The following is an 11,224-nucleotide window of genomic DNA, read 5'->3' as shown; positions in this document are numbered from 1 at the left end:
GCTGGTGCTTTTGCCGCGCTCGACATGGCGAGCCGCCGGGTACGCTTACGCTCTACGACACACGGCCATCAAGCGTATTTGTCGCAAAGTGCCTTCCTCGCCTTCCCCCGTTGCCTAGGTTACTCGTTTTCGCAGGAAAATACGGCGCTGGCAGAGGAGGGCGTTAACCAATTCGCGAGCCTGAAGAGGATTAATTGCCGAGAGTCATAAAGATAAAAATATAGAGTAACTCACTCCAACACAGATTTGGAACTCATAGGGTATATTTTTCTCCTTTTCTTCCCCGCTCAGAGCTACCCATAGAAGACAACGGGCAGAGCCAGGATATTAGCGTAAGTTGTGACTGGGGTGCGGGGAGTGTCTTAGGGCGGCCCTGCCGTGTGGCCCATCGTTCAAACTGCTGATCCGATGGTGGCGCTGAGGTTTAATGTGGATTTACAGGCAACTCCTTTCCCTGCCAAACGCCCCTTATTAGCCTAGCCTCTCCCACCTGCGGCCTCCCGGGTTAAGTTCTAGAGTTGCCACCCGGTCTGGCAGTTTCTAGGGTTCCACCCGGTGCTGAAATGACTTCAAAAGCAATCCATTGCGATCCATTGTCGTCTAACTGAATGGCTCCTCTGAAATTTGTCACATTCTTCCCCCCCCCCCGCAATAAATAAGATCCGAGTTGGAAAGAGGAAGAGCCCCTGCTCTCTTTTGCTTTAGCAGAACGCGCCCTGCCTGCAAAAAAAAAAGCTGCTCTAAAATCCTGTATTTGCTCCATTGCTTTCTATGAGCAGCTTTAAAAAAAAGCATCACGAAAAACTCGGAAGTTGCAAAGCACGTGCGGCTCTAGTTATTCTAAGTCTACTCCGAAGAAAGGGGCCAGCTGAGCGGTCGCGTGCGAAGAAGGCGGGGCCAGGCCAGCCCCTTACTCCTCTTACTGGCGGGGGTGGAGGCGCGGAGGGACTGGACGGTGGCCTGTGGGGAGCAATTTATGTTGCGGAAGCGCGCTTTGGCGAAGCGGGTGAGGCGAAGAAGAGCCGTTTCTGGGCTTTCGCTTGGAGGGCGGGAAGGAGGAGAGGAATCGCTACCCTGAAACCTGCCTTGGGAGGGAAGCTTTGAGGCAGGTGGCTCCCCTTGTTTTCTGATAGCGCTTTTGCCTGTGTACTTTTAAAAAGTAACCCTCTCCCCCCCCCCCAAAAGAGAAAAGGCTAAGACTAATTTGCAACGGTGCTCAGCTTTTATTGTTGTTGTTTTCAAGAGACTGAACAATAGGTTGCAGTGTGAACTTTGGGAAACCAACAGCCCACTTTTGTCAAAAGCACCTTGGGTGCCATTCTGTGATTCTGTACCAGTGGTTCCCAACGCTTTTTTTGCCATGCCCGCCTAAGCATCTTTAAAATCCTGGTGCGCCCCCCTCCCTCTTGACATATAATTCTTATTATATGTCAAGGGGGGCTATTCATGTGAGCTGTTCACGTGGAGGAAGCCTAAAAGACCACGAACTGTTAATAACTCGCGAATTGCCCCCCCTTAAAAATCAAATTTCCCCCCATAAAAATCAAATTGCGCCCTGTGGGGTATGTGCCCCAAGTTGGGAACTACGGTTCTGTACCAAGTTGCTGACATCCTGAATCTGGAGCAGCTACCTTAGTCTGTTTTTGCTGACAGTTGTTATACATAAGATGGAGGAGTCATGGCTTTCTGTAAAACCGCTTTCAGGGGTTTGTTTTTCCTTCTACACTCAAGGGGCCTATAAATTCTGTGAAATAAAATAAAATAGCAAAGCTCTCCAGTGCCATAGCTCAGGGGTAAGAGCATCTGCTTGCCTGCAGAAGGCCCCTCCAGCATCTCCAGATAGCATGTCCCCTAGCCTAGTTCCCATCCCCAGCTGTACCTATTCTTCTCATTTTATTTATGTCCTAACTTTCCTCCAAGCAGCTCAAGGTGGCATACATAGTTCTGTCCTATTCTCCACACAAGAACCCTGTGAGGTAACTTAGAGTGAGTGAATGGCCCAAGGTTACCCAGTGAGCTTCATGAGGATTCCAGGTCCTAGTCCAACACTCTAACCACTACACCACACTGGCTCATTTGCCCTCCAAATGTTTTGACCAACTGTGCTGGCTTGAACTTTTGAGCATAGATGTGCAAAATAGGGTTGGACTGGCAGGCCCTAAGCCCCTGTGACCAAAACAGTCACATGCTGCTTCCCATTTGCTTTCTTCCCCTTTCCTCTGTTGTTTCCTGCTGACCAAATTTAGAATATGTTTTCTGTAGCTGTGTGAAAAGTAGAGGTGATACCTAACTGCGACCAGTGGGTTGAGTGCAGGGATCATTTACTTAGGAAGCTTAACAAATAAATGTGTTTTCCATGTTCTTGGAGATACCTGCACCACAGCATACCCACTCCTCCCAAACAAAGGAAAATTCCCACAACACTTAACAGGTACACACAGACCATGCTCAAAGCATGGAAAACAGAAATAGGCAAACTATCCCAAACCCCATCCCCACTAATTCCCCTGGCGTACCACCCATTATTCCACCACACAGCACAAAACCTCCGGTTAAAAATCAGCAAACCAAAGGCTTATATCACCTAATAGACTTCTATAAAAATAACAAACCTTTGACAACACAAGAAATACAGGACAGACTAGAAGACACCCAAATGCCCTGGTTAGCACAACACCAATTACATCCCCTCTTAAACAACCCAGCAGTAAAATCAGCAGCAACTAGGCCCCTGACAACCTTCAAAAAGCTCCTCCTAACAAGAAAGGGACACGGTAAAAGGATGGTATCCGCAATATACAAAATATTACTCAAAAATCCCACGAACCCCCTAGACGCAATCAAAAAACAATGGGAGGATAACATAGGCGATGAGATTAACCCCTCTCAATGGACCAAAATGTGGTCTAACCCCCCCCTTTAAATCCATATAAATGAAAAGAAAAGAACTCACTCTGAAACTCACCCTCAGATGGTACTTAACACCAAGAAAACTAGCGCTAATACGCCCAGGAACCTCACCAAAATGCTGGAGAGGGTGCACCTCCACAGGCACATACCACCACATGTGGTGGGAGTGCCCCCAAATCCAACTATTCTGGACAACAGCCATACAAGAAATATGTAAAATAAGCAAGTATTAGAAATCACCCCAGAATTAGCCCTACTAAACAATAATGCTCATGTGCAACCCACCCACCCCACACACACTCCTCCTCTCTCCAATGACAATGGATAGATCACTGCCAGTTTTTTTATGTTGTTGTTTAGTCGTGTCCGACTCTTTATGACCCCATGGACCAGAGCACGCCAGGCACTCCTGTCTTCCACTGCCTCCCGCAGTTTGGTCAGACTCATGTTCGTAGCTTGGAGAACACTGTCCAACCATCTCGTCCTTTGTCGTCCCCTTCTCCTTGTGCCCTCCATCTTTCCCAAAATCAGGGTCTTTTCCAGGGAGTCTTCTCTTCTCATGAGGTGGCCAAAGTATTGGAGCCTCAGCTTCACGATCTGTCCTTCCAGTGAGCACTCAGGGCTGATTTCCTTAAGAATGAATAGGTTTGATCTTCTTGCAGTCCATGGGACTCTCAAGAGTCTCCTCCAGCACCATAATTCAAAAACATCAATTCTTTGGCGATCAGCCTTCTTTATGATTCAGCTCTCACTTCCATACATCACTACTGGGAAAACCATGGCTTTAACTATATGGACCTTTGTTGGCAAGTTTTTTTATACTGGGAGTAAATTGCAGTCTCTTGGAAGTTGGACGTGCCTGTTCTATAACATTATGCTTTACCAAATATATATATATATATATATATATATATATATATATATATATTCCAGCAGAAAGTATTGGAATACTTTGATCAGGTGCTCTGGCTGCTTTACGTGCTTAATGGAGAAAGAAGCATTAATCCTCCTAAATCTAATTAGGGTTTCTCTGAGAAGAAACTGAATACTGAAAAGGCAATGTATTATTTTTTGAGGGGCTGTGACATGTTGCAAAGAAGCTTGAAATCAATTCAATTCATTTTTCTATAAAAAGGGCCCTCTTGAGGGTTGAGATGCAACCAAATGAACAAAAAAGTGTAAGTTTGCTCTTGTCTGTGCTATGGCTTTGCATGCTTGGGGAAATGTTGCAAATTGAAATTGCTTCCAGATTCTGACGGTCCACGGCATAAAACTCACAAGCCACTTCACTCCCTCTGCATCATATCTCTTCAGATCTTAAGGTGCAAGGGTGATAATGTGCTCACTTGGCTATCAAAGGTAATGTGGCCGCAGTTACTAATTCTGTGCTTTCATTTCCATAGCAGGCTAGAGGTTGTTGAGAAAATGGGATATGATATTGATCGCTTCGTAGGTTACGTGAATGAAGGTCTCCTGTGCTGCATCTGCCGAGATGTGTTGGAAGATCCCTTGCAGGCTCCTTGTGAACATGCTTTCTGCACTTCCTGCATACATGGGTGGCTTGTTCATCACAGCAACTGCCCAGAAGATCGTCAGCCACTTGATCTGTCTGTCCTTCGACCACTTTACAGGTGCGTAATTATTTCTGAGTCCAATTCGCCGCTATCATGAAATCTAATCCTACACTAGTAGATTGAGCAAATGTGCACATGTAAGGCTGAGGGATGGAGCATCCTGTTTGATTGGTTTTCCTTACTAAAGTTACTACCCCATATGTCATGCAAATTAATGAAATTGACTAGGCTAAGTAAGCCTAGATTTGGTCTATTTCACTCTGAAGAGAAAATGTTCCTACAAGGAAAGCGATGTACAGTGGTACCTCCAGTTGTGCAGAGCTCTGTTCTGGAGCTCTGGTCGGATCCTGAGGAATTCGCACCCAGAGGTGTCTGTTCTGCGCACGGCGCAGTAGAGCGCTTCTGCGCATGCACGCACAGCAAAACTCAGAAAAATACTTCCGGGTTTACTGTGTTTGCGTCCAGAAGGATACGCAGCCAGAGGTGTGCATATCCAGAGGTACCACTGTATAAGAAAAGAGTGAGGCAGCAAGATGTGCTGCAGACACATTAACTCCTTGGGGGTTCACTGTGTAGCCTTTTCCAAATTGGAATAAAGAGAGAACTCCTTTTATAGAAATACAGGATAGACAAGAATGTTCTGTCCCACAGGATCCAGTGCCAAGTTCCAGTTATCAAAAATATCTCTATATTGTCCTCTTCACGTATGTGGAAACAATCCTATTACATAGGTCCAGAGTAAGTAGCAAAGTCCAGATTGCTTGCATCACAAAGTTTCGGCTTGATCTGAATTCACACCTCTGATTACACCCCTTTTAACCTTGCTGCTTTGCACAAAAGAAACACACACACACACAATTTCTGCTAGGACAGAAATGTGCAGTTGCTAGGGAAATTCTTTGCTTGACCAATCTCCTTTTCTCAAGGTTGGAGCAAATAATAATAATAATAATAATAATAATAATTTATTATTTATACCCCGCCCATCTGGCTGGGTTTCCCCAGCCACTCTGGTCGGCTTCCAACAAAACACTAAAATACAATAACCTATTAAACATTAAAAGCTTCTCCAAACAGGGCTGCCTTCAGATGTCTTCTAAAAGTTTGGTAGTTATTTTTCTCTTTGACATCTGGTGGGAGGGCATTCCACAGGACGGGTGCCACTACCGAGAAGGCCCTCTGCCTGGTTCCCTGTAGCTTGGCTTCTCATAGCAAGGGAACCGCCAGAAGGCCCTCGGTGCTGGACCTCAGTGTCCGGGCAGAACGATGGAGGTGGAGACGCTCCTTCAGGTATACTGGACCGAGGCCGTTTAGGGCTTTAAAGGTCAGCACCAACACTCTGAACTGCTTAAAGCTTCATTAAACTACTAACAGCTAAGGTTTTAAAAACACAACTTTTGAAAAACAAAAGGATATGACAGCATAAGTGGTAATACCCACGATACATGTTTTTAAAGTATTGTATGTAATAAAGAATGAACACTCTTAAACATAATGTTTAAGAATCTTAAACATAAATGTCACAAACAAGTGTTGACTTACTCTGTTGCCAAATAACACAAGTTGGCCATGGTGCTTCTACTTCATTAGGGTTGCCAACTTTCTGAAAACATGCATTTTAATTGTGACAGGGGGGTGTTGCCTTCCAGGGGCAACATTCCAGTGGTGAGCAGGGCCAGTGGGGGGTATAGCAGGGAAGAAATCCTGACAGCCAGGTAGGTCTGAAGGGTCACATTTGGTGATCAGACCTGTGATTTCCCACCCCTGCCTTAAAGCAATGGCTGATCATAGTCTTAAGTTTTGAGGAAAGGATGTTATGGTTAATGGCTCACAGTGGCCAGGGGATGTCTTTCTATGGGATCTAATTGTTAGAAGATGGCTTCTTGATACAGGTATTTCTCCAGAACGTTAGGAGTAAGGAGGGCGACACCACAGCCAAGCTGAAGTGGGTGGCCAGTGTAATGTATGGAAGTTAGTGCAGCAGTTTTAGGGGATAGACAGGCAGAAGGTGTAGTGTGGAAGCTCTTAACATCAAGGCTAGAAATGCCTTGTGGTGCAAGTTGCCTTTCTGGGGATCTGCTGTTTACCTTCGCCTGTGCTCTGCCTGTATACTTGCAATTAAACCAAATATTACACAGTCATGGTTAGTCTGCCATGTGGCCTCATTCAAAGAAAACTGAATCAGTTAGCACTGACTCTGGAATGTCTTACCACTTGGAGAACTGGGGAGCATATGTTATATCTTAGCAAGCAGTATTGCAAGAATAAAAATAATTAACTTCTGTACCCAGATACATGAAGAACGATCTCAATCGACTCCAGATTCACTGCAGGAACAGAGAGTGTGGCTGTGAAATGGTGTGTTCACTGGAATCCATTGACCGACATGAACGCGAGTGTGAATGCAGCCGGGTCCCCTGTTCAAATAGCGGTAGGTAGAATGCAGAGATGGTTATCTTGCAAACAGATGGTAGATCTCCGTTTTCACATGAATCCAGTCCCCCAGTTCTGGAATGTAGGCTAAAGGGAATTCAGAGTTAGTGGCTATTGCAGAGTGGGCCTTCTCGGTTTCTTTGCCTGTGTGAACACCCCTTCCTGTTCCATTTCTACCTGTTGCCAACACTAGCCAAAGCAAAGTATGGATTCAGTGTTGGTGTTTGGGGAACTGAAAGGCAGCTGATGTGCCAGTGCCCCCTTGGAGAATCCTTGTACCTGCGCACAGTAGGAAACACTAACCTAGATTCCTCAAGAGTAGTGGTGGTGCTGCTGTTGTTAGCATCCTTCTGTCTTGAGAGACAATGGAGTGCACCTCTAGGGGTAAGTCAAACTGCTGGAGAATCACAGGGGCTGCAGAAACCACTAGCTTGTCACTGCTGCCTTCCACATTGTTTTTGCTGCATTAGCAGCACTGAAGTGACCTCTCTGGAGCACAGTCTATCGTTGTCTCCATGTCAGAAGATTATGGGGAAAATGAAATAATTTTCTCTCTCTCTCTCTCTCTTTCTGGTGCACTTCCTCCAATCTTCTGCTTTCCAATCAGGTTGCCCAGCTCGGGTTGAAAGACGTAACCTAGACAGCCACTTGGCAGTGTGCGAATACAGGAGCCGCGAGTGCCCCAAAGGCTGTGGGTATGCCATCCTCAGTGCTGATGATGCACAACATAACTGTGTGGCAGAGCTGAGAACAGAACTAGAACTGCTCAGGTAAAGCTATTCTTCCCCTTACCTTGGCTGCTCATGGATTGACTTGGCCCTCCAGATGTTTTGGGACTACAGTTCCCATCATCCCTGACCACTGGTCCTGTTAGCTAGGGATGATGGGAGTTGTGGTCCCAAAACATCTGGAGGGCCAAGTTTGGCCATGCCTAAAGCATGAACTGACACCTAAATATTTTGCCCATCTCTCTAAAACATACACAAGGGGACTGTTCTTCAATACTGCTGCAATTTCCTGGGTGCTCAGGAAACCAGTTTGGTAACTTGGCAAATTGCTTCTATTGCCATCACCATCTCTTCCTCCTATCTTCCCACCCAAGTTACACCTGGTATTCTATCATCCTGATTTGATTGAAATAAAAGATTTGTTGACATCTTTTTTGTGTAACATAAGCTTGTGTGCTGCTTGGTGGTAACCTGAAACCTATGTTAAATCATAAATGAAAAGCTTTTTTGCCAGTACTAGCTTATGGGAAATGCCCCTGTGAGTGAAGCTGGGGCTGTTAAAATGAGATGTTTATCTTGGGCTGAAGGAAGATGCAGATATTGCATAAAGCAGATGGAAGATTAAAAAAAAAACAGATCTTGTTTGTGACTTACAGAATTATTAGCGCAAAACTGATGGATTAAACACTACTTCCTGTTAATTAGTGGCCCTGTATAATGGTAAGTCCTGATCTAAAACAAACCATCTCTTTTTATGAATGATCAATTTCCTGGTGCACACGTTTCAGCTGCACGAGCTGCCCTCCTCCCAAGCAGAAACAAATCAGCGTATTAACTTAGCTTACATGTGAACAGGTGCATGTTGTTTGTTTCAGTCCAAGCAATCCTTTTCAAAATTAAAGCAGGATGAACAGCAAGATAAGACAATGGCAGGAGGGATTGCCACAGTCTTTTCCCCCAGACATTCGCCCCCCTTTAAAAATAATAATTGCCAAGCACATAAAACTGAATGTGCGTACGTTTCAAGTTTCCTCTGTATTCAGATTAAAGACAGATAGGCTGATTAACAAAATGTGTTTTGTTTTTTAAGGTCAGAGATGATCTGCCGGATGGAAGAGGCAAAACATGAGATGGAATCTCGACTAGATTCTCAAAGGAAGCATATGGTGCAAAAGGAGAGTCTTTTGCAAAATCAGATTGAAGAGCTAAAGGTAAACGAATTGTATTGCCATTAGCTACGAGGTCATCTCCCTCCCTTAAAATGTTGCCTCTGGTGAACTGGTATTTCTGACAGCTTTATTCTATGCTGTACTCTTTTTCAGTTTCCAGAAGGTAGCCACAGTCCTCAAGCACCTGACAGCTACCTTCCCCAACCTTGTGTTGTCCAGGTGATTTGGACTACAATTCCCATCATCACTCATTGGCCAAGCCAGGGGGGACTGATGGGAGTTGAAGTCCAACAACAGCTGGGGAGCATCAAATTGGGGAGGTCTCACCTACAGCATCTATTTTAGAACCAGTGGTTTCAGCAGCAGGTATTTTAACTACAATTCACATAAGCAAGGAAGCATTGCTATTGGTGACTGGCAAACTTCCTCCAGTCCCATTAGTATTATATTAATTTGGAGATGGACCATTAATAAAAATCAGACTACTTCCAAGTTGGCCTAGAAGAGCTTTCCCTACCACACATCCCCCACCTGCCAGGTTCTCTTTCCCCAAATTTACTGGGATAACAGGGAGAGCACCATCATTGAAATAGCCCTCAGAATGCCCATGCACATTTTGCTTTACCCTAAACTCTGGGTAAAGGAGCATTTGGGTCTGGGCCCAAGTCATTACAGGACAATGCAGCCTCTTTCCCTTGCCTTGGAGAGTGGGCAGAAACAGATCTGTTTTGCTGCAGTCTGGATACCTGAAAGGGGCAGATCCATGAAATCTAGGCTCTGTTATCTGTATGCTACCCTCAGGTCCTTGGAGGAAGGGGAAGAAACAAATGTAATACAGTGGTACTTCGGGTTACATACGCTTCAGGTTAGACTCCGCTAACCCAGAAATAGTGCTTCAGGTTAAGAACTCTGCTTCAGGATAAGAACAGAAATCATACTCTGGCAGCGCAGCGGTAGCAGGAGGCCCCATTAGCTAAAGTGGTGCTTCAGGTTAAGAACAGTTTCAGGTTAAGAACGGACCTCCGGAACGAATTAAGTACTTAACCCGAGGTACTACTGTAGATAGGAAATTGTGAGCATCTAACAGTTAGCAGGCAGTCCCAATGCAACACCTGAAAAACTCTCTTACGCTTTTCAGAGCCAGATGTCCAGGATGTCGTCTGACATACGTACCCTGCTGGCAACAGAGAGGCAGCATCACCAAGAACTGGAGCAGGCACAGCTTGAAAAGCTAGAATTACTGGAGTTAGTGAAGACTCTCCAGGAAGACTGTCGGTTGACTAGGGATGGAAGCAAGAAAGCAACAAGAAAGCCTCTGACCCGACTGGAAAGCATGAAGTGAAAGCCATAGGTGGCTGTTATTTAAGATTGGATTACTGCAGTCTGGTTTATGTGGTGTTTCCTTTTGCTGGATCTGGCAACTGACCATTAGTGCAGAATGCTGCAGTCCACCTGCTGACAGCAATGAGATTCTGTCAGCAGATATTACCTGCTCAGAGATCTGCACCAATTGCAGGTTTGTTACCGGACCAACTTCAAGCTGTTAGCATTAGTATATAAAGCCCTTAACAGTTAGAAACAGTTTACTTCAGGAATTGCCTTACCCCGTATATTTCTATTCAGTCAATTCAGTCCGCAGCACTGGGACTATTACAGGTGCACCACACTTGTAAAAAATAGATCTTTTTGCATGGCAGCACCCACACTTGGAACTCCATGCCTATTGACATCAGGCAAGCACCTTCACTGCACTTTTTCCAGTGTCTGCTAAAACATTTTTGTTCAGGCAAGTTTTTCCAGACATGAAGAAGTTAACATTTTGGTCTGTTTTTAGCTTAGCTGTTTATTTCAATTATTTTTGAGTTATTAAATTCCTGTCTTATGGTTTTATTATTTTTTAGTTTTACTCTTAGGAATAATAATAATAATAATAATAATATAAGAAGAAGAAGAAGAGAAGGTATGAAGACAGGGAGAGAACAAAGTTCTGTGTACTCAGGAGAAGAAACAAAAAAGAAGCAAATAGAAAAATGAAGGAATCTAATGAAACTTGGCTTAAGCCAGGAGAGCCAAGGAGGAACGTACTGCTGCATCAGGCAGGAAAAAAACCTGAGGGAAATGGACCAACTTCCCACAAACCTTTGCTCCTGCTTGTGTCAGCTGACAAGAGATGACCCATACCAGTGTTTCCCAACCGGTGTGCCGCGGCACACTACTGTGCCGTGAGACACCGGCTGGTGTGCCGTGGGAGGGAGGCGGGCGAGTCGGGCGGCGAGAGGCGGCGGCGGCGAGGATCCGCGTCGAGCCGGGGGCGGCTCCGCGGTGGTGGTGCCGAGCGGCGGGGCAGCTCGCGCAAAAGGGAGGAGCGCGAGACAGCGGAGGAGGAGGAGGCCGGCATGTCCGGGCAGCA

The 11,224-nt window shown here is 45.4% G+C and overlaps 1 protein-coding gene across 6 annotated transcripts; it reads left to right on the top strand.

Annotated features, from left to right (window-relative positions):
• The first annotated feature begins 57 nt into the window (after positions 1–57).
• LOC310713366 (RING finger protein 151-like) lies at positions 58–10,994 on the top strand. 6 transcript variants are annotated; one of them, XM_083517417.1, is made up of 6 exons: positions 58–260; positions 4,317–4,541; positions 6,776–6,915; positions 7,525–7,687; positions 8,736–8,856; positions 9,953–10,994. In XM_083517417.1, the coding sequence occupies exons 2-6, from the start codon at positions 4,336–4,338 to the stop codon at positions 10,154–10,156; spliced, it is 834 nt and encodes a 277-aa protein (XP_083373543.1). In that variant the 5' UTR covers positions 58–260; positions 4,317–4,335; the 3' UTR covers positions 10,157–10,994. The 6 variants fall into 6 exon arrangements, with proteins under 6 accessions (XP_083373543.1, XP_083373538.1, XP_083373541.1 ...); XM_083517412.1 differs by having other exon boundaries at positions 59–260; positions 4,314–4,541; XM_083517415.1 differs by lacking the exon at positions 58–260 and adding an exon at positions 909–1,006 and having other exon boundaries at positions 4,314–4,541.
• The last annotated feature ends 230 nt before the right edge of the window (positions 10,995–11,224 follow it).

The sequence above is a fragment of the Podarcis liolepis genome (genome assembly GCF_965112155.1).
Source record: "Podarcis liolepis genome assembly, chromosome: 8".
Lineage (NCBI taxonomy): Eukaryota > Metazoa > Chordata > Lepidosauria > Squamata > Lacertidae > Podarcis > Podarcis liolepis.
Note: the sequence above shows the minus strand (reverse complement) of the source record. Positions and strands in the feature narration are given on the sequence as shown.

Bases quoted from the DNA above. Each gene is read 5' to 3' on its own strand.
- LOC310713366 (XM_083517417.1), top strand. From the start codon at position 4,336: ATGGGATATGATATTGATCGCTTCGTAGGTTACGTGAATGAAGGTCTC. The intron at 4,542-6,775 runs GTGCGTAATTAT...TTCTGTACCCAG, and splicing joins GTCCTTCGACCACTTTACAG to ATACATGAAGAACGATCTCA. The intron at 7,688-8,735 runs GTAAAGCTATTC...TTGTTTTTTAAG, and splicing joins ACAGAACTAGAACTGCTCAG to GTCAGAGATGATCTGCCGGA.